The 24031-nt window shown below is 37.4% G+C and overlaps 2 protein-coding genes across 2 annotated transcripts in view; both read right to left on the reverse strand.

Moving 5' to 3' along the window:
* Positions 1 to 442, reverse strand: part of SUN1 (Sad1 and UNC84 domain containing 1) — a 34263-nt gene extending 33821 nt beyond the window's left edge. The window contains exon 1 of the mRNA XM_075104973.1: positions 346 to 442. The gene's annotated coding sequence lies outside the window, so the exon portion shown is untranslated. The remainder of the gene's footprint in view (positions 1 to 345) is intronic.
* A 1843-nt stretch (positions 443 to 2285) lies between these two features.
* The window catches only part of DNAAF5 (dynein axonemal assembly factor 5), a 29834-nt gene continuing 8088 nt past the window's right edge, over positions 2286 to 24031 (reverse strand). The window contains exons 6-13 of the mRNA XM_075104997.1: positions 23140 to 23352; positions 20849 to 20992; positions 15814 to 15982; positions 13074 to 13221; positions 7517 to 7667; positions 5822 to 5978; positions 3830 to 4021; positions 2286 to 3328 (exon numbers count right to left, since the gene is read on the reverse strand). Coding sequence (XP_074961098.1) covers positions 3189 to 3328; positions 3830 to 4021; positions 5822 to 5978; positions 7517 to 7667; positions 13074 to 13221; positions 15814 to 15982; positions 20849 to 20992; positions 23140 to 23352 — 1314 coding nt within the window. The 3' untranslated portion in view covers positions 2286 to 3188. The remainder of the gene's footprint in view (positions 3329 to 3829; positions 4022 to 5821; positions 5979 to 7516; positions 7668 to 13073; positions 13222 to 15813; positions 15983 to 20848; positions 20993 to 23139; positions 23353 to 24031) is intronic.

The raw sequence follows: 24031 nt of genomic DNA on the forward strand, positions 1-24031 counted from the left end.
GCGCACGCAAGCAGACGAGGTGCATTAGCGCACCTTTACGTGCACCCGGATGACACAGCGCACTGCCAGCCACCTGCAGACAGACCGCCTACAATCTGCCTAAAGCATTTCTGAGGAAATCTGCAGATTGCCCTTAAGAGCCCCCATGGATGAGAAGTGGATGGATCTGGGAACGCACCTAACCTCCAGTCTCTCCTAAAATGCTCTCTGACATAGACTTCCTCTCAAAGTCTAGGTGCCTCATTTGACAGTGCCCTCTCAATGTCTAATTAAAGGATTCTATTTAAGATAGTCAGCAAGTATTTAGAAGATTATATATTCAGTTAGATAAATGCATGCACTTACCAAAAACTTTGTTTTGCTGAGAATCCAAGTCCCAGGATCCTCCACAACAGGCCTTCTAGCTTACAAGGACGATGACACAAGCACATCTGTTCGTCACAGGAAGGGCAGGGCTAAAGCCTGCTTATCTAAAGAGCCTGAAAGTTCGAGATAACTATTTTGCCCCCCAAAAATTGTCCTTGCTTAAATGTTACATAATGAATATGATCCTAGTAACATTATGCAACGTACACAAATAAAATCTAGTTCATATACCAGCTGATCTAGCAAAACATCATACATTTCAATTGTGTTCCTACTGACGCAGTAAAAGGTTGAAGGCGGAGAAAGTTGATTCTCAAAGAAAATAACTTGAAAACCGAGGCTCATACACTATCCACAGGAGACTCAATAATAGTACTTCTTCATAAAGGGATTTGAGAAATTTGGGCTATGTAAGCTGAAGTATGGCAAACTATAAGCAGGGTCGGCATATTGTTGAAGTCCCAAAGCCAGAACACTTTCTAACAGAAGGACATAGTGGATGATATCCAGTTTGTCACACATGGATAAACTAGGACCAGGCTGCTGTTTAACACATCTCTAGAAGGACTATTAGAATATTCAATTCACAAAGTCTCCTGACCCTGAAGAAAAAAGATGGTTTATGGGATAATGCAGAGATTTTTCTTTGGGACGCATCCCACAACAGACTGTTCTGAAGAATAACAGAATGCTCAACGTCTGTGTGTGTGTGTGTGTGTGTGGAAAAAAGGTTTCCCAAGCCTAATGAAGATATCAAGCTTGATGAATACTTCAGCTCTTAGTATTTGTGTACCAGCTCTCACTATTTGTGAGAGTAGGATTTATTTGGTAGACTTCCAAGGGAACTTTACACTAAGGACTGGGTTCTTGTTGCTGAAGCAAAACTTTCAGTTGCATTGGAAGAACCTACTGCTCTGCAGCGCTTTGAAATACTATTTTTTGAGAACAGAATGTTAAATGAAAACTCTAAGGGCTGTGATAGGGTAGTTATGTAGTCTATGTCCAGTCTAATTTAAGTGGCTTTTTAATAATTGATTCAATTAAGGGAACAATTTCACAGAATCACAGAATAGTTGAGGGTGGAAGAGGCCTCTGGAGAACGTGTAGTCCAAATCCCAGCCCAAGCAGAGGCAGGTAGAACAGGTTTTCCTGGACTGTGTTAAGTCAGGTTTTTAACATCTCCAAGGCTGGAGACTCCACCACCTCTTCACTCCATTGAATGCCTTCTAGGGATTTTCATTTCACTCACATTGTGCCTTCTAAGAATCTTGGCTGACCCTCCAGTTACTGGGAGTTACCTAGTTAACAGTTATTAGTCAACTAAAATACTGCTTAACACAGGAATAGTTATATTTTGGCTTTTCATGAAAAGACAACTTAAAAGACAGTACATATGATCTAAAATGAGTACTCTATTCTACAGGAATGCAAAATATACATCCATAAGAAACTACTCAATTATTCTGTATTGTTAGTATTATTCTCCCTTTTTGGTAGAATTGTCAAAGCTACCCAGTATTTTGTGGAGAAGTGGCCATGAGTTTGCATGACTTCGCTTTTAAGATAGGAATCAGACTTGTCTCGTGCATCTAATCTCTCTCAGATGTTTCTCTGAGAATGCAAGTAGATATTTTCTGTAAACAGATCATGGTTTGGTTAACAATTACGTCACAAGTCTGAAAAGGTAAAGTTAGCTCAGAAGGATAAACAAACATGAGGACTTCCTACAGCATAAGGACTATTACTAAACCCCACTGAGTCTGTTTTTACACTTGATACAGAGCCAAAGCACTTGGGAGTTAGAGCCCAAAGAGCATTTTTTGTTTGTAATACAGATAATAATAATAATAAAAAAATCAGGACCTTGATTTTCCATAATTTGTGTGTGCAATAAATAGCACGCTACCCCAACAATGATGTAGAAAAGAATCTAGGAGCTCACTTTATTACAAAGCTGAGAATATAAGACAACACTAAAACTTACATACTGCAAAGGTCTTTAAAAAAAATAATCAAGCTTTAACCTATTGTCGCAGAATTTAATTTCAAAGTAATACACAAACAAATGTTGCTTGCTTTCCAAGGCACAATGGTATAAACACAAAAACTGCAGATGCAATATATTTAATACAAAAATAGAAATACTGTTAATCTAAGTGAAAAAACAGCACATTTCCTCTCATGTATAAACCTTGGTTTAAAAAAGGTTAGCTTTATTGTCAGTCATGAAATGTAATACAATGACTCTAAAAACTATTCCTTTAAGTGACACCTGCTCAGAATATGTCCCTATTATATCAGCATAATAAGTAAGAGTACTCAGAACATTATAAAAGTGTTGCTGCATTATGCAAGAGGAGTTTGGTTGGGTTTTGTTCCTGATAAAATTGATCCTCACAGACCTGACTCTGCAAAGTCTCAATATTATCCAGAGTTTGAAATGCTCCTTGAAAGACTGAGTCCTCACTGAATTACATTAACAACTTTGACATGAGACTTACTTTGTTAGATAATTTATCTTTCTCAATTATAAATAGCATCAAATTCCTGAAAAACATTCCTTCTTTAAACCTTGTATCTGAAAAACTTCCAATGCAAAGTGAATTAAAACATTGGTTTATTGCTAGCACAACAAAGAACTGTTCAAATGGCAAGGAACATAGAACTGCGCCAATCTGACTTTTAAATGAGCTAATAGTGAACTTACAAAGAAAAAACAATCTATTTACTGCTCAGCCTTTCTTAGGCAAATGAAGATACAAACGTAATCCAAATCATACAGATTTCACATACAGTTCACTAAAAAGAGTTTCAGCATTGATTCATAAAGCTGATTCCTTGGCTGACTGAATGTGATGCAGTAGTTGATTACAATAGGCTGGTGTTCGATGTTTATGTACAACCCCTTCAATTTCTTTCACAAGCAGTTCTGGATATAAAAGACTTCCTTCTTTTAAAACTTCTGTAAAACAAAAATACATTTTATAAATCATTACCCACTCTGCGTTTCTCTATCCAAGTTAGCCGAAACCTAACCTGGAAGTTGCTGTTCTACAAGCTGCGCAGTCATGACAACCTGATTCCTCCCTCAGTTGCCGAGGTCTGTATTTTGACATTGACGTGCTTGAACACAGGCTGATGCACTAATAAATTCCAACGAATCCATCAAGCAAACTAGGATATGGTCACATCCTGCAATGGTCAGTGTCTATACTCCATATCCTTTTCACCATCTCTAAAGGCTTCTGATACACCGAACACATGAATATTCCACTCTGGTGAATGCTAGATAAAACATTACATTCTGCCAACAGGTAAAAGGTCTGAGCTCATACTCACTGAAACCCAAAGGAAAGCTTCCAGCCTGTTAGGGCTAGCCTCCATTTGGACGTGCTACTTCCATATAGCACTTGAAAACATGATTTTAAAAGCATTGTTAAAAATACACATGACAAAGTCTTACCTAGGACTGCATTTTGGATATTTGGATCTGGGTCATCGAGATGTATCAACAGTTCTTGGTACAGAAACTCAATATGACTTTCCATTGCAGACTTCACATCACTGTCCTTTAAGCATTTAAACCAATTAGTTAAGGTGTGAGCAGCGGCCAGTCGCACATCACAGGAAGCATCATCCAGACGCTTTAATACTTCTGAAAAGGAGCATACACATAACCAGACAGCACTGTGAACAGTGAAGTTATCTTTTATATTTGAAAAAAAAAAAAAAGTATTTTGTCATCACTGAAATTATTGTTGCATTTATGACACATTTCTGTCTTTTGAACACTGTGAATACACATAGCACATTGTTCCCAAAAGCATGCAGTGCATTGTTATTGGATTGTTATGTTGTCAGAAACATTGAAAGAAATGTACAAAATTATTTAGATTACTTGAACATTCTCTAACACTCTTTCTAGCAAGGTACTATGAATATCTATTAATGCATTACAGAGTTTAAGTATTTTTATGCTCTATAAAGCACAGTATTTCTATAAAGTACTATGGTTTCAGTGAACGACTGCATTGCAGACTATTTGAACAAGCAAGATGCAAAGATATACTTTGACAATTGTCTGATCATGTATTTCTTCAAAATAAAAATCTTTGTTGCTAGATTTCTACTTTGCCATGTATGAAAAAGTGTCAGTCATTAAGATGCTGAGTTTGGGAAAGTCTGATTTACTTGTATATATCTCTGAGAACAAAAATCCTGTTACATAGCGTAGAATGCACTTCTCCCAAGTCATTGTTTAGCATTTAAACAACATCCTAAGAAGCACTACAGATAATAGCTCTATTTGACATAACAGCACTCTAGATTAGGGTTTTCTTTTTTTTTTTTTTTGGTAAATAAAAAACCCAACCCACTACCTATTCATGTCTATTTATGGTACAGTGAAATGGTTTGCTCTTGGCACTCTGAAACACAGCAAGAACAATGTGACTACCATTTATATAATGCATTACTGTTCTGCTTTCACTATAGTTAGAACATTATTTCATGTCTAACCTAAGAAGCAATGCAGATGAAATACTGGCAAGCCTTGCAAAGACCATAATATTGAGTGAAGTTCCATCTAGTGGCCTAATGCATAATAACGTTGGGAATACGGCTCAGCTCCGCTCAAGTGAGAGGGAGGGTATTTCCAAAGGACATTAACTTCTCTGCAATACAACACCTCAATGAAATGAAATACTGCAGTTAAAAAGCTACTGCAGAAAGGCCTTGCGAGAATTACATGCTGTTGGAGTCACACTCAACAACATCTACCCAAGTGTTTAACACCTGGATTTCCTAAAATGCGTATGTGGACTTTATACACTTTAAGCAGTCTCACTTATCAGTTTAAGACCATGTCTTGGTCTCTGCAGGATTAAGACATTAAACTGCCTCTCATACATAAAAATGCTGTTAATGGTATGACTTTGTGCAGCACTTTACTTCTTCCATTTCCTTAATACCTATCAAATGACTCTGGGGGAGAACTACCCAAACAGTTAAAATACCAGATAAGAGAACACAGAAATAGCATCAGAATATGTGCATGGGAGTGAAATAAGAATGGCTGAGAAACGGAGTCTACATAAAAACTGCCCCTATTTGCACCTCAAACTGTTTAAGGGCTTATTGCTCTTTACGTGGGATTACAGCCAGATACCGTAGTGACACACAGCAGGTTTTGTCATTCCCCAGTGCGTATCAGTGCTTTCAGTGCTACCAGCTGCAGTGAGTCTGCAGGTAAGATGGACAACCTGCACAGTGAATTCTAAAGCTATACAGCGAATCTGCCTACTGCTCCAGCACGATGCTGTTCATCCTTAAAAGATAAGCGATCTACAATATCTCAGGTAAAAAGCAACCGTAATCCTTCAACAAAGAGATCTTGATTCAAAAAAACCAAAACAAAACAACCCCAAAGAACACCAAACAAAACTTTTACACTTACCTGTGTAAGTTTTGGTAAATTTATCTTCATCAAACTGCCTCCCACAGACTTTTAAAAAAACACCAACAATACGACAAGCCATCAGCCGAGCAATTTTAGAGTCTTCATCCAAGGCAGCAATAATTTGGGGCATTAGGCCATCTTTGACTTTTAAGAACTACAATTAACAGGAAAAGCATAGAAGAACAACAGCTTTTCACTCACTCCAAAACAATATGCTTATTGGTTACATCAGTTACCATTAGTTTTGACCAATACTGGCTTGCTTAGTTTAAAAAGAAGTTAAAAGTTAACCATAAAAGTTAACCTGAAAATCTTGGAAGTTACAAAGCTCTATTTTTGCTTCTAAGCAAGCTTGGGAATTGAAAATCCACCAGTCGATCATCCAGTTCATGACTGCTCAGTATCTATGCAGATGAGTTTTATGTAACTTGTAAAAGCTTTAAACTTACTTGCCTTTTTATTTTTAAAAAATTGTTGGCAAGACTAACAAATTTGGAGATGAGGATTATGTGTATGTACCAGTAGATGGTGCTCTTATTCTAGAAGGAAGCTTTTATGTAAAGACTTGTAACAACGTTTCAGTGAGTTTCACGATTTAACTTTAACATATACATTTCATACACTTTAATGCAAAAGAGGCATTACCACTGATCCAGAAAAAATGTTTAACTACAACAGTAGTCTCTGATATCAATGTGTTCGCATATGTGAACTCAGCCAGTTACATGTGTTTAAGCACTTTGTTCAGTTAAGGTCTGTTAGAAAGACAATAAAGACTATGCACATTTAATCATAGACCCATGGAATAATTACAGTTGGAAAAGACCCTTAGGATCATCAACCCAGCACTACTATGCTTCCTAAACCATGCCCTGAAGTGCTGCATCTACACAAATACCTCCAGGGGTGGTGACTCCCTCACCTCTCTGGGCGGCCTGTTCCAATGCCTGACCACTCTTTCAGTGAAGAAATTTTTCCTAATATCCAATAATTCAATTTATTTTAAAAAAATGCCCCTATATCTAACATATTTCCAGTGCCTCATTTCCAAATGCTATTTTTGTTAGCAAAGAAGCTTCAAAAAACCCCTCTGATTGAATTAATCCTTAATCACTAAGGTGGGTAACATTTAAATGTACTCGTTAGCTCTCTACTTCAGTTTCTACAGATACCCTTCAAGTTCCATCTCAAGTCCTCCTTCTCTTTCCAGAAATCTTTTAGATTTCTTTTTTCCCAAACAGACCTGTGGGCTCCAAGGCAACCAGACAACTTGTCTTTCTTGCCACATTACACAAAAGCAGGTCCTGGCTGGCTCCGGTGCTGCTGCACAGGCGCTGGGTAGGGGTCCAACAACGTCAAGTACCCAAGTTGTTGTGCTAACAGTGGTTAGTGTTTTGTGCTTCAGAACTGACGTTATGCTAGAACAAAGATCTGCAAAATTTGACAATGGGGAGTTCTACAGCTCACCATATTGCTGGCATCAGGTCTTTTATCAGGATATCATTGTCCCGCCACTACTGATCATTTCAATTATTAATACTAATTACAATGAATGAATTTTATTATGAAAACTGTAGGTCCATCTGAAAATATTGCTTACAATAATGATTAATTATTTTTTTTCCCCTTGCATTTATTTTGTCTTCCTGCCTAAGGTTTCAAAGTACATTTGATGAGAAAGAGAGAATTTACCTCTTTTGGTGAAAGCATTTCACAGTGAATAAGAGCCCAAAGGCATGATACAGCTGTAGTGCGGATGGCAGCTGCTGTTCTTCCAGCATGCCACTGCAGATTAGGAGCCAGTATGTCTTTTATCACAGTCTCAAGGTAGCTAGGGAACAGCCTGAAGCCAAAAACAAGAAAGCAAAATAAAGGTTCATGAGAAAGTGATAAAGAGACTGACAGGATGTAAAAGAGAATTTTCTGTCATAGAAATATAGGCAGAAAAGGGACAAAAAAAAGACTAAAGAAATATAAAATCTTATAAGCCAATGTGATTATAATGCATGTGATAAGCTTTTCATAGCTTAATTTTTCTAGATAATATTTAAACAAATACCTAACATTCATGGAAAGGGGAGGCTAGACTTTCTCCCACTTCAGACGATGTCCATGACTCACTCTGTTATCTTGGTAAACTACTTACCTTCTCTCTGTCTCATTTTCTCCGTCTCTGAAGTGGAGATAACACCCCATATGAATGCTGTGAGGATTCATTAATATTTGTGAGGCCCTTTGAGACTGTCCAGTGAAAAGTATTTATAACGTGAGAAGTATGAATGCTATTGATGAGACCTGAACTGCTGATACTGCAGGGAGTCTACACAGAATACTTTAGCTTTCCCCTGGCTCAGAAACTGGTCTCCCTCAAGGATGAGAGGTCTGTAGGATTTTCTGATGGTGCCAGTCCCAATACTAGTTTGTTTTCATAATAAACACACAAATCTGTGATATTTTTGCTGATGCTTCTTCCTCCTCCTCCATTAAGTGGGCTACTACAACGCTAAAAGTTGCTTCGACAGTCAGCAATTGCAATAGGCAGTATTCCCTCTCACCCATTTAATTCCAGCTCAAACAATTTTAAATTAAAAGATATACACCTTACAAGTTAAAAAAGACTTTGCTGCATCAGAGTTCGGTGTGCCCAGCTGTGACTAGATAAATAAGGCTCCGGGTTATTCACTGTGCCTCAAAAAGCAGCTGGCAGCCTGCAAAACAGATTGACAAGTAGCAGGCTAAACCTATCTTGACTTGTGTCCCACTCTATTCAAGCTTCACGCAGACCTGGACTGTGGCCACCTGAGTGCAAAACAGCACATCACCACCTGGTGCTTGGCAAGAAGGGAAGAAGCTGTTGCTGACTTTTAGCAAAAAGTCCTAAATTTCCAGGATGAATAAGCAGCTCCTGCAGAGATGTGCCAAGCCACAGGAGGAACATAATGGGTAGATGTTAACAACAAACAATTATTGCTAAGTACTTTTTAAAAAAACAAAAAAACCCACAAAAAACCAAAAAACAAACCCAAACCCAACTGCAAAACAAAATAATCCAGCAATGAAAATTTCCATAATAATATTGTACCAATGTGATAAGAAATGTAATTGCATCTACTTCTTTCCTGTAACTACCCCTTACCCACTGCAGTTAGACCTTGTCATCCAGGAGTCATCTGACTGAAGGATGACCAGCCAGCCTGCCAGGCCTTAATTAGCTATTGCACATACACGAAACTGAAAATCTCCGTCTTCAACATGATGAAAATAGATACACCCTGCTGTCGCTTAGCCTGTTGGCCAAGGGAGCACTCTGTGTCTGAGCAAGGCAGAGATTCACGCTTCCTTCCCGTCCAGCAGATGGCACTTAAGATTCAGGAATAACAAGAAATCTGCTGTCCCATTAGACATCTAAATTTGTCAAAAACCTTTAGATTTGTTATTTTAAACACATTATTGAAAATGAATAATCTTCTATTCAAAAAGTTGCCAGAAAAAAAATAACTAATGATCACCACCATTCCAAATTTCCTTGAAGTTCCAAAATTTAAAAAAAAAAGCTTTGTGCTCTCTGTGCTACTGTGCTGGTCTGATCAGCAGCTGCTTCTGTTTTCAGTAAAGCCCTCTGTTAAACTCCAAAGAAAAAACAATCTGTCAAAACATAAAGGTAAATTCTATCAGCATTATGTTAACTAAAATGCAATACTATTTGTGAGAATGTTTCTTCTAGTGCCTTGAATCAGGAAAACAATATCTAGCAATTGTCTGACTCAGTCATGCCAGACTCAAACAAAATTAGATGACCACACAACTGTGTTCAGTATAACTGAAAACCTTCCTATCTAGACTGTTAGAATGTCTTTTAAGGAGCTAAACAAACTACTGCCAGCAATGATCTGCTTGTGTAACCAGAGCTTATTATCACTTCACTAGACTATCTCCCATTAGTGTTAAGATTTTTTTGCTGTTGATGATGTAATTAAATTCTCTTTCTTTCTATTTTCAGATCTTAGTCTTGTAAATCTGTGTAGCTTAATTCTAAAAGTGAGTCATTTCCATGAGAGAACATACACTGTGCTATTTGTATTTACAAAGTTATACTCAACTGGATATGAAATAACTGAAACGTGGTCTGTGCATACAATAATACCTAGCTCTTTGGCAGATATAAAAAGCAGACCTTGGGTTTACATTAAAATTGCTACTGCCATTTTATGGACTTACATACTTAAACTTTCATTCCTCATTATTTTTTCCTACATTATTCTTCTGGATTGACTCCTTTTCTGCTTTTATGGCACCGCTGCACTTGGCTTTATATGTTTGTGGATTGCTGTGTTTGGGTTTTTTATGTGTATGCTTCTGTTTTTTCCAAACCCTAACATCCTAAATCCAGGTAATTAAAAACAAAATTGGATTTGTTTTTACAAATCAGAACCTCCAAAAAATGTTTTGCAAACAACTCTTCAAACACAAAATCTTTACATGTTACTTCCTACATTAAGGCACTCATTGTTACAATGGTAAGTAGGATCAAGACTTCAGAGAGTCATTTAGCTCCCTCTACTGCTTTTTAGTTTCTGAAGATAAACCTACTGGTAAAATCCATTGCATTGCTCTTGTCTCAGAGGACAGAGCGCCTTATTACGAGTTAGACTGGGCTATCCTTAGCCAGGAGTGTTCTTCGTACAAACAGGTCTATTAACCTCCTTGGACGTATCTAATCTTGACAACAGACCATTTACTCACACTGCCCTGAGCAAAACAACTTCCATCGTTGCTGTCTGTGGAGAACCGGTGTGATGCATGGCTATATGCACTCAGAGTACTACTTTGAAACATATTCTTCTATTTTTCCCACACTGGTAATTTCCCTTCCCTGGGAATCCTAGTGAAGCTGGCAGCTTATTGGGTTGGTTTTCTTTTTCCCCTCTTTGGCTCCATTATTTATACAAATGACTGGGTCACAGATGAAAGATTTTTTTATTCATTCTATTTACTTTGACTATTGCCAAAAAAGTTTACTCTTTGATGATGATCTCCATGTAGTCCTGCACTGATCATCTCTCCCCTTCAGCAGTACCTGCAAGATCTAACTTAATACACTCACCCGAGCACTTCAGAGACTTTCAGATGGAGAAGTGCTACCAGTCCTACTGTACAGGTGAGACACAAAGAACAAACAAGGCTGTGTGTTAACAGAGAAGTCCTTCCTACCTCCTACCCACCCTAGAGAGGAACACTGCAGGTCAGGACTCTGTAGCGTGCCATGTAATGCACCTCTCGTACTGCTTAGACGCAGCCGAAATGATTTTCTGTAGATCATAAATGAGAGCCAGAACAGAGAATTTAACTCAATTATTCAAATTCTCTGCTGTAATCTGTAATGCTTTTTCTGAGGAAGAGCAGGTGACCAGATGACTGAAAATGTGCAGAGAAGAAGTGCCAGACTAACTTGTTGATCACGTCTGAATTTGATTTGAATGAAATTCTTTGAAAGAATGAGCATATTTAATGTTTTAAAAACAAACGTAGAAAATAATAAAAGTGATTGAATGGTAGATGAACAGGAGCTAATAATGTATTCTGTAGTAAATAAAGGACAGTAAAATCAGGCCATAAAAGAAAATAAATAGGAGAGTGTTGCATTATTCCATTTTTAAACTGAAACATGTTATTGCACACTTAAGCATTATTGTTTTGTTCAGGACACCACAGAACACGAGATGGCATTTCTTTGCTCCACAGTCTTTGTATCCTGGGTTAGATGATACAGATCTGAGATGTAAGAGATTAGCTTACAACACATAGTCAGATCCTGGAACACTTAAAATAGTTTTCAAAGTGCTTTTCTTTCTTTTTTTCCTTTCAGGAAGATTCCTGCATATCTAGATTGGTCTTGTAACTACCACTCAGTTACCTGATTATTTAAACAAGCAATCCACTGACTACAAAGAGATTTTTCATGTGAATAGGGATTTTAATATTGGATGGTGAAAACATGGAAACACATAACAACACCCTTGGCACAGAAGCTTTAAGTTAAAAAAACGACAGCTCCATTATATTCCATCTTAAGCACACTAGCTCAAAATCTACTAGGGAATGCGTTACCAGAGATTCTTCAGCTTACCTGAAATCCCCCACTGAAAGGGGACACCGGGGTCCCTCCTCTCCCTACACCATAGGATGCAGGCCAAGAATATACTAAATACATCTAAAAATGGTAAAAATACATCTACATTCATACTACCATGGCCTCATGGAACCTGAATGAATGTTCAGCCTACCAGAAGGTCCACTGGGTGCCAATCTGCTCATCAGAAGAATGAGAAAAAACTTTTAAGTATAAATGACCATTGCTAACAAAGTACTTTTAGGAAGAATGCTTCCTGTGATTTTTTTTTTTTTAAACAGAGTTATAAATGAAAACATATGCATCAGAATACATTTACATAATAAATGCAGCAGGCTCTGGGAAAAGCAGCGCAGATATGTTTTACATATTCAGGACAACTTTACAGAAGTGTTTGCACTATTATTAGGGCTAAATTAATAATGACAAAAGAGCCCGCTGTTGGGATTGTTGTAAGTGGAGGGGTTTTGTAAGCACTGTAAATTACAGTCAGATTGTACTTGCAGCGCATAAATAGTGCCCAGCAACAGGAGACTTCCATCATCAGTCCCTGAGAGTAATAATAATTCCTTATCAAACATTTAGTTTAATGATTTTTAAACACCATGCTATATCATGGTCATTTTTAAATGCCCATTTTTTGGGTGTGTTTTATTGTTTCCTTACGATGACTACAGGCAAAGTTTAAGGATCTAGAAGTTAGCTGGGAGGAAAAGAAAAAAAAACAAAACACCCCCCCATTTCCTTCCCCAGAATCCCCATTTTAGCTGTCAAACATATTCTTTTCAACTATAGCTCTTTATTTTTTGAAAGCTATCCAGATCTGCATGATGTGCATTTTAATTCTCCTTCATGGCAGAGGTAGGAAGACTACAGTGGAAGAAGTCCAGACTTCAATTTGTTTATATATGTTTTTTAAAATTATTGCACTCTGCCCTTCTAAGCATCATTAAAAAATACAGCAAGAAAAATATGCTGTGGAAGATGGTGGGAAAGTCTTTCTTCTCCCAGACATGCTAACATGGACACAATTACAGGGGTTAAATAACTACCATGGTCATTACATTTTAATGCCACTGTAGTGTTCAAATAGCTGTGTGAAATCTGAACTCTACTTACCCTTGAGAATTGACGGTTTCACTTGCTTTCTGCAGCAACTGTGATAAAACAGTGAAAAGTTTTAACCGCATCTGGGGATCTTTGTTTGGCTGAAGACACGTCTTAAGAATGAGAATAAAGTTATTCAGAGCTTCACCTATGACAGGACCTAGAAAATAAGCATATAAGACTTATTTCAGAGTACTAATAAGTTCTGTTAATGTGTTAATACGTGAATGCATTAAAATTTGTAACACGCCTGGTATTAAAATAGTACTTAACTTCCCACTGTTGTGTGGCAGCTGTTGATGTATCCATGTTACATCTTACTAGGCAGTGTACAAATACCCAGGCTAACTCTCCATGGGCACAGGTACCCAGTCTCAGCCATGGCACGTGGTGCTCCCTGAAGGCCGGTTTACACATGTCACTTAGCCAGCTTGGCACTGCTGCACTACATTGCATTACGCAGCACGGTCGTATCGATGACATCCGCTAGTTGCTGGGACCAACAGTACAAGATTACATTTTGGGTGGACTAATGCATTTTGGGGGGAGTGGGAGGATTAACGCTGGTCACTAGGTAGCTCTGAAAGCTTGAAGCTACACACAAAGTTCTGGTTTTACTGAACTTAACGAAAAATTATACTGAATCTGGTACGACCATGACACCACTCCAAACCACAGCATTAATTATGTTTTTTTCTTCTTTCAAGTTTTTCTGTGTGCAGCATTCAAGGAAAGATGTTCATGACTCCCAGAGGCACAGGGAACGGCATGTTTGAAGGGTCAGCCTCAAAATTTAGATAATAGAAATTACTGCAGCAGTATTCTTTCTCCATGTTTAAATAATGCTTATTTGCATTTACAAGAAAATGTAAAATACAATGAATTTTAGAAGCTACTATTTGAAATAACAATATTTTCCACATTCATTCTCTAGTTTGTTAACATTTCCACATCCTATGATGAATTCTGTTTTCACCACTAAACAATAAACAAACACACCCCCCTGCTGTTTATCCCAACATTTGAAGAAATCATTTTCCCAAAACAGAAGGAAGTTTGTGCCTTTCTGCTATGAACATCTGCATGGTTTTAAAGAGAAAGAATACATATAGACTATACACATGCTTTTTTCTGCAAGCTTCTTGCTGTAGAACGCTCTTTCTACTCCGTGTTTGCAATAAACTGCTCTCCTCTAGGAACTCCGTCAGCTTTGCTTCCTTGCGATGCACACTCCATTCAAGCCCAGTCACTCAGAAAATCCTCCCAGAAGGAGACACAACACTGGCCTTTCTGATGACAAGAATATTCCTCACGCATGGAACGGACAGATTGAAGTATTCAAGATTCCAAACCAAGTTCTCTAGCATTTCATAGTATCTGGAAATTTAATGTTTAAAATAATAATAAACCCCTCCCCCCCAACCTTCACTGTCTAGACTGAAGCAATACAGGGTGTTGAACTGCAGTTTGCTAAATTTTTGTGCCAACAAATAGGTCTTTATTTTCACAGTACTTATTCAAAATACATTGCTTCATGTGAGTTCTGAGACATTTAAAAGATACTACTACTGTATCAAACTGATAACAGCAAATGCAACAGATGGAAAATAAACAAAATAGACTGAGAAAGCTGAAATGAGTAAACCTGATTTTGTTGATTAAAACCAACATTATGTGTGGGAATGAAAAGAAAGGAGAAAAAAAAAAAAAAAAAGAATAGCTCTAGGAGCTGCTGTGTCAGACAGAAAACACAGACAATAGCATATAACCAGTGTTGGGTGCAGGCCAAACTGTTTGCCCAGACATTTGATGATTTATTTAGCATTAAGGAAAACAGAGACAACCGTCTAGGAGACCCTCAGTCATGGAAAAGGGAGCGCAAATATACAGAAAACTGGCCTCTTAGATCTTGCACTGAAAAAACTTTTTGTTCTTTCCACAGATGGAAAAAAAGAAAAAGTACTTATGCTGGTTGCTGCACAACCCAGCAAGTGGCTGTTTCACATAGGTTTGTTGAGGCTTATTTTGAGATTCAAGGATTAAGTGCAGAAGATAGTTAAATGTGGACAGGTACGTTTTAAAAGACTATCTGTAGTAACAGTAATAACACTTCAGCTGTGCCTGAAGTAGCTATCTACATCCCCTTTTTACTTAGCAGAAAGGAAAATCCCAAATAAACAGGAATTTCCTTTTTAATGATCTTAAATTGGGTGTCTAGGTGAAAAAGATCTGCCTGTCACTGCGTCCCGTGCCTGTAGATGCAGTCTAGAGAGCTGCATCCCACAAGTGTTCACTGTGCAAGTTTGTACCTAGGTGAAACGTGCCAAAGGGTTTCACTAATCTATACATAGTAACGTACTGAAGAACAAAGTGAGGAAACATTCGTACAGAAAGATAGTATCTTTTATAAGACTAGTGAATAGATGGAAAAAAGACAAATTTTTGGAGAGACAAGCTATATCAGCTCATCTCCCCATAATCCTGACCTGTTTCCTTTACCTGAAAGTGTTCCTTTACATTATGTGCTTTTAGTATGCTCCTTGCAGCCAAGGAGTCTTTTGGAATTTGAGCTGCTTCAACGTTTTCAGTTTTGTTTTCCTTCATATTCTTGTGAAGTTCCTGAATATTACACTATTCATTATAAAACACAATGTGTCTGCAGGCTATGGAGATTATTAATTTTTTTATATGGAGATTATTACTTTATTTTTTTAGAACTGGGTGTTCCATCACACTACTAAGTAAGTCGTACCTGAATGAGTTGTGATGACATCTAACTGTAATATTTCTGGAGAATAGCATGTCCAACAGTCACATGACACTGAAACCCATTCCATAAGGTCAATTATATGCTGTTTGTAGAGATAAAGAAAACTATCCAATTGCTGCACTTCAGCTAATGAAGACATTGTTTCCTCTACCTGTACAAAAAGAGACAGGGTACTTCATCTTAACTGAAACAATATTAAAAAAAGAAAAAATAACTTTTAAAACTCATATATATACTATAAGAACAGAAGGGACACGAGAAGATTTCCATAGTTTCTACTTGGACAATCAAGATTGATATTTAATGTCTGCCTATAGTTACATCCATTAATTTTGATTTAAAGTGAAACATTTGTCCTGACTCCAAAATGAAATCATAAGGAACACAGCAATGTAACAGCAAAATGAAAGAATCTCTAATCCATTTGAAAACCTATCCAAAAACTAGCTACATCATTAAAAATTTTTTATTAATTTTAAAGGTGTACTGATTTTTCTTATTTTAATTTAAGAACACTTTAAAACATTAACATAGAGGGAATTCGTCACAATCCCGTCTAGGGGGTTATGGCCCTAGATTCCAAAAACCTCTCCCCCCACCCCCCCAAGTTTTAATTATGCAAGATGCTCTCTCTTTACAGTAGCTGGGCAGGTTCATTTTGAAATTCTTATCTTCTGATGTTTAGAAGTACCAAAATTCACTGTTACATTTGAAATATCTTCTTCATATTTGCATTTAGACTATTCCATGAGACAGGCAAATAAAACATGTACATAAAAGAACTACTAAATTAATTCCAGACATGATCATGCTTGGCAAGGAAGTATACAGATTTTCTTAATCACTTGTAGCAGATATATTTCAAAGCAAAGAAAATTTGCTTTCACAATTCCTGAAGACTCCTACCAGAGGTACAAAATTCTAAGGAAGAAATTAAAAGCATGCTGAAAGTGGCATCTATAGTCTTAGTGATTTCAGTGGACAGTGAATCAAGCATGGGGAGCAAGACACCATTAGAAACCCCACTGAGAAAAAACGTATGTTGGCAGCATGGCCAGTTCTAACAGAGAAAGATGTAGTGCAGCACTATGAGTAACATCATTTGACTCTAAGTGGTTCACTGGAACTACAAATTGTAGTCATATTTTTAATATTTTTAAGCTGAATTCAACCACACAAGTTAGCTGAAACATGTCTAGGACCTTTAGAATTTTACAGGCTTATTACTTGCCAGACAAAGATGTTATTATGGAAGTACCAGATGTGGAAGGGGGGGAGGGGAGATTTCTAGGGAAAAAAAAAAAAAAAAAAGGAGAGGATTTGCTAAGGACAAAGGTTACTTTTAAAGTTGGTTTCGCTGCCTCAAGCACAATAGATTACTCCTCTCTGGAAGCATTCTGCCAGCCAGCCAAAACAAATCAGAATAACTTATCTGTAGATTAATTGGAACATTTTACATGACAGAATGTGTCAAGACAGAAACTGTTCCTCATTATTAACCCCATCACAATTGGCAAGATGGTTTTTTCCATTGAGCAAGAGAGATACAAAACAATACATTGTTCACAGGTGATTTAAAATAAACTAAGTAGTTTCAGGAGTGCAATTAAAAAGAAGAGTTAATAAATTAAATATGCTAATAGACAGATGCATATCTTCTTATTAAGAAGTGTCTCACAGGCTAAAAAAATAAAGAGCAAGGGTGATTTTCTTTCCTATATGGGAAAGTTAACAGGTTTAACAATACAGTATTTTCATGATAATAATCAACGTGTGCCAAAAGAAGAGCCAAGATAGCACAGGCCACTGGTAATGAAACAAAATCTTATCTTTAGGTCCCCAGTTAAATCTCTGACAAGCTCAATACATGCTTAACAGACTCTGACCATTGATATGGCTTCTGTCTATTTGGGGCTGTAAACCATACTCCTCATCAAGATACTGAAGTGCTCACTTGGTGGTCTTCATCTTTTTCCTTAGCCCTAAGCTACTAGAAACACCGATGAACACAAAGCAAAGGGGCCAAAAAAATCAAGCAAGGCTATGTGTTCACAATCAGGTCACATCACTTGTGGTCTCCACTATCTCTGTGATCTTCTGTAAAGCCTGAATTGAAGTTCTGAAATGCAAATTTTTGATAATTTATGTTTATACTCAAAATCTTTTCATCCTGAACACAGAATACTTTTCTGAGCAATAAATTTATACTTGTAAAGCTAGATGTAATACACATGTTCTATGTGGTCTTAAGCTATTTTAACAGGGACTTCTCACCTTCCGCAAGTTGTACATCTCACTTTCAAATTCTAGAATAGTCAGTAACGGGGTGGGGGGGGAAATCAAGCCATATTTGTCTTTGGGACAAATTTGAAATATTGCAATTAGAAAATCTGGCAACAAGATTACGTATCTGCTTAGCTGAAAGAAAGGCTAATGAGAAAAAGGATTCTCATCCAAAGTACTGTCAACTTTAAAAATCATCTCTAACTGCAGGAACATCTTAAACCTTTAATAATCTTGGGAGATTAACTTTTCCATATATGAAAATTGGGCTTTATCTCCATGAAACTGCTTGCTTTGTGGGAGTATGAATTTGTAATGTTTTAAATGGATGTTGCTGACTTTATAGACCACTGTAGGGTCAAACTGACAAGACACTGCAAAACATACCAGATTCATCTGTCTGAGGTTTACTTACACAGACTGTTTGTTTAAAAAACCAAAACCAAAACAACCTCGCCAAAAATGCCAGTCTCACACTAGCTCTCCACGACACAGATCTTCAGGCCATACCTCTTTGACCTGCACAGTCTTTTCAATATTTGTTTCAAGCTTTGTTCTATTTTACTTCTTTCAGAATAGTTTTCTAAGCATATGCCTCCTCGCAGGCAGCCTGTCATCTATGGGGCCATAAATACTGATGCTACACAGGCACTTGGAATACCATGCCTGGGAGCAAGAGAAAAGGAAGTAGAATAGCCATTGCATTTAAGGCGCACGTTTGAAAAAAATACAACTTGGATAGGTCACAATTGTACTACATGAGGATGGCTTGCTGCTTTATTTGATATTTAGATTGTAGAAGAAAGAGGAAGAGAGAAAGAAGGGGGTGAGATAACGTTTATCCAAAAAAGCTCATCTATTATCGGGGCATCTACAGATGTCCTTGATTTTAAAGCATTCCTGCAACATTTAAACTTTTGGTTCTGGTAGGGAGGTAAAAAGGTCAACTACTGTAAAATCAATCTGATCTTTGTCCAAAGATTAAAAAATTGTTATGTAACTATCACTTTTTTAAGACTAGTAGTGCTCTTGATCTATAGGTGAATCGTTCTTTAGTAGTTAGAAAATAAATCTGAGTTTTTTACCGGCCACTTGTGTGCTCCTATGTATAATCTAACATTAACAATAATCCAGTGACTTATATCCACCTAAAAAGTAAGCATCAACAGTTCAACCAGCACCAATAGCATGCTCAAGACTTTGCAGAAACCAGCGACAAGCAAAGACTCTTGAACACTTCCCGTCCCAAACTACCTAAACCATGGCCCAGTGATCAATATCCACCCAAATACAGTGTTCTTCTAGGCCAACGGCTACTTTCATCCAACCGTGAGCTTCCCATGCTCCAGTTATGTACTTCAAGCCATCTGTTCTGAAACCTAATCTAAATACACTTAAAAAAATCTAGTTGTAACTATAGTCTACAGACCCATACCGGCTGATTTTGGCCACAAAATAAAACTGAATTCTAGGGTCCTCCTCAGAACCAGCACATGTTCTAACTCTATGAGCCTTCAACCAAAGTTATAAAGAAATGTAATTCTCCAGCCTCTGTTGTTCTAAGTTGTAAACCCAACTCCAAACTTAATTCTGGTATTGATCATATACAGTATGTACAGTGAGAGACCCGCAGCCTTGGACCAGCCACAAACCATTACTCCTCACTGGGCACCCAGTGAACAAGCCTTACAAGATGTAGCGATAAGGCCAACTCCTAAGTTTCTTACCTGAATAATAGCCTTTCTTGTTACATCTGCAGATCACATTTATGTAGGAGCTAATATTTGCCTTAGAAACACCAGCATACATTCTAGTCTTACAGTGTTTGCAAGATGCAACAGTACATTCAGCTCTTCTGGCACCACCGTTGGCCTAGACTTTAACCTCAACTTTAGTCCCAACCTAAGCCTAGCACTACCCCGTCCTCCAGTTCCATAAAAGAAATGACCTATAAGACCCTAGCCTCTATTGCTGCTAATCTTAGTTACAGCCCAGTAGATTTGCAGTATTCAACATTAAACCGAGATCTTCAAACCGGTGTCTGGAAATAGATGTAGCACCTAACAACTATGAACTGTGATCTGGTAAAGCAGAAAAATCAATATTTTGACTGACAAATGATAACATTCCTGGATCTTCCAGCCTTCACAACGACTTCTAAATGTTAACTAACTACCAGAACAATGTCATAGGGATAGATCTTTGCAGAAGAGTTTTATGACAAAGCAGAGAATGCAAATATCCCCTCATGCTGCTTTCATTCTAATAGAGTGAATCTGATTAATTTGAAGTTATATGTATATCTAAATGTTTAACTATTACATTTGTATATAATTTTTGAAACAAATTGCTATACACATACAAACATGTACAGATGAAAAATAAGCAAACCCCAAACAAAACTAGTAGTATTGTACAAGTTCTTAGCTCTTATGAATAAGATTTTAATGATTTATTCTTCTGGAGAAGTTGCCTTTATCTGTTTTAGACAGACTAAACCCAAAGTAGTTTCAGATATGGAAAAATATGAGGAGACAGAGCGAGTGTACAGTCAAGGTCATGCAACACCAAATCATTTCAAAATCTACCAGTTTTTGTGGATGAGCTCTTAGTTAAGGATTTCTGTGGTTTAAACCTAGCAGCAAGATAAATAATTATGGCTTTCTTTAGACAGTGTCTTATCAACAGTAAAAATCAGAAACACAGCAAAATATTAAAGCAGCTCATAGTTTACCTTTTCTTTAAGGTGCTGAGAACATGGTATTGCCATTATTGTCACCAAAATTTTCATTAGCTGTAAGCTAATTTCTTTGCAGTCTTCCTGGCATACTTCAATCAATGCTTGTACGCAACAAAGCAACTGCTCCATATAAAAGACCTGTTTTTTAATAAAAGCATAAATTTATTATGTTTTGTTAGAAAATATAACATTCCCTTCAAGGAAGAGGTATGGGAAACACCAATAATAAAACCTGAGCACTGTATAATCCCCATAATTGGTAACATATTTATAATTCCATGTTAGTTCTTTTTATTACCTACATTCTGCATTTTAAATGATACAATATAATCTTCCTCTCACACTGTTTGTTTGTATTTACCTTGTTCTGTTAACAAAATAAATGACCCTGCTCTTAATCACGCAATTGTTCCACTGTGAATAAAAACATCAAAGCGTTTTAGAATGCTTACCGATATTAATTGCACTTCAGAATGAGAGAGTACTGACATATTTTTTACAACTCTTTCAAATATTATTCCATGTTTGACTATTTTGAATGGAACAATAATGGTTAAATACATAAACCAAGAAAACTTAAGAGTCTGCTTTTATCTCAGTCGATTTATCTTATTTGATGCAACATAATTCATGTTATCTTCATCCAACTGATACCAGTTGAAGTCAATACTGTTGTCAGTTAGTTTGCAATAACTTCTATGATAAAGTGCATCAAATATTCCATGAAGCTGTCAGATTACGTTCAACAAACAGAAGAAGCCATTGTTACAAATTTACTTCCAAAAAATAAATCAAGTCTAGGAATCGGTTAACTACAAATGTTATTAATCTCATGAACATGGTCAATACTTAGCTGAACAGTGTCTATGCAGCATTCGCTGTCTAAAATAGAGGAAGATTGTTTTCCAAGACCAGAGGCTAGAACAATTCCACCAAACACTTCAACAGTGGATGAATGTGTCTATTGTATCTAATGCCAAATGGAAGTGGTAAGCTTAAGACCTCATAGCAATTTTACAGATATACTTCAGGGAATTGTTATTTGAACAATCAGGTTATAGTGCTTCCAGTTATATGAGCTCCTAATCATCACAGGCTTCACGGAGATTAAGGTTAATTCCTGCATCACTGCTACATATTCCATTAGGGAAGAAACCTAATGAGGGAAGAACTTCAAACGTATATCTTATATTGGCTCAAAAAGACAATTACGCTAGATTCAGTCTACACACATGAATAACTGTTTTAAAGGGAAGGCTTCATCTGACATGAAGTCAGAGTTTTCTGAAGGCACAGCACTGGCCCTTTTTTGGTCATCTTAAGAGCAGAGGCCTAAAACTTTTGGTGGAATGAAAGCTGGAATTTCATTTGTAGGGAAAATTGTAGGGATTCGTCTTATGCAGCTCTAACACATCTATTTCCACATCTGAGCAACTGAAGGCGGGGGGAAAGCCTGGAAGCTAAAAATCTCCATTCTTCATTGAAGAGAATCTTTTGCCTCTGTATATAGCAATTGATGAATATTCTTCTAATGCTAAAATGAAAATGGTCTTCAGGCTCAGCCATTACTTAAGGGTACACTTGGGAGTAAGCTTCTAATTTATAAAGGTCTTCCTCCTAGTTTCTCACCTGAAGAGAAGCAACCAGGCCCAACAGCCTACAAAGCATGCTCCTAATCATTCATGTAAGAGTACTAGTACCTTCCTTCTAAAATGGAAAACAATAATAATACAAAACAAAAAAAAGATGATATTAAGAAGGAATCTTTCTTGGGAAACCTGACATGCCAGTTACAATAGACTGTGAAAAGTTTTCAGTCATTGTTACTGATGAAGATCGAAATATATGACCTTATTTGGATTGTGAACACAAGGCATTTCGAAACATGGGTTAAATTCTGCCTCTGGATCAGCCAAGGTAGTATACCTTGCACAGTATGTAGTAAACAGCTTGTTCTCTCCCCATCATGCCTTTTCATTTTCCTCCCACTATCTAAAGCCTTTTACAGCAGTTCTCAAACTTGAACACACATCTGCTGAGAGGATGGACTGCTAGAAGTTTTTGGGAATAGCAGATTTGGCCAGGAGACCACAATAAGGGCCAGGGAGGATAGGGAAGCTCCTGTTTTGTCTCAGACACACGTCCACAACTATATCCTGAAATAGGGTGGGGTAGGTGTGCAAGGGAGGGATAGGAATGGGAACATTTTAGGAGAACAAGGGAAAAAGTTGGAAAACCACTGGCCTAAAACTGAAGCCTGTTGTGTATTTTCCAGTTATCCTTACCTCTTCAGAGCGTTGACAAACTTCAGCTTGTGACAGTGTGTTGCCAAGATCAGTCAAATGAGGCTGTAAGATTTCTTTGGGGCTACCTCGAATCACTGCAGATAGAACCATTATACAGGATGGCTTAGGTGTCTTCCCAAAGGCTGATGTGATTAATCTCAGTGACACCTTAGGGCTGACAAATGTTCCGATCAATTCTGCTGCTTTCACACACTGAAAAAAGAACAGGAATAACTTGAGGATTTTCCTGAAAACACAAAGACCATTCAACATATCATGGGCTTTTTCTTTTTATGATTCCAGCTGTTATTTTAAATGGTTCAGCAGTTGCCTTGTAGGCCTCTTCCACTCGCTCAGTAATGATTATATGCATGAAGAAATTTTCTTGACATGTGTGCGGTAAGCACATAATAAGGCATGCAAGCACTCTTCTCAGCATCAGACAAACTTCCATGAGAAAGTAATGCACAGAAATGAAGTGTACAACTCGCAGTGTAATAAAGTCTCTACCTTAGAATAACCAGATGTTGCAGATTTAGTGGTTTAACATTTTGTCCTCCAAATGCTGTTCTGAGGAATGTTCTCAATGCACTCACCACCCATCTATTAAAAGCAACAACAATAAAACCCTGGAAGAGGGATTTTTTTTGTTATTGTACTATATTTTGACACCAATATCAGATCTGGTTTAGTGTGGAAGCACTGCCATGGGGGAACTGCCTACTGCTTTCAATCTCTTACTTCTTTAACTGAAAAGGCTTAAATTACTATGACTCCACATGATAGTCATACTCTGATTCCGCCTCTGCCTTGCAGACATACCGGTGTGTTGTATTCCACATGAAACACCATCACACTAGAGCTTACTCTCTGTCTGAAGCCCAGTATTTAC

Source organism: Phalacrocorax aristotelis, chromosome 10, assembly GCF_949628215.1.
Source record: "Phalacrocorax aristotelis chromosome 10, bGulAri2.1, whole genome shotgun sequence".
Classification (NCBI taxonomy): domain Eukaryota; kingdom Metazoa; phylum Chordata; class Aves; order Suliformes; family Phalacrocoracidae; genus Phalacrocorax; species Phalacrocorax aristotelis.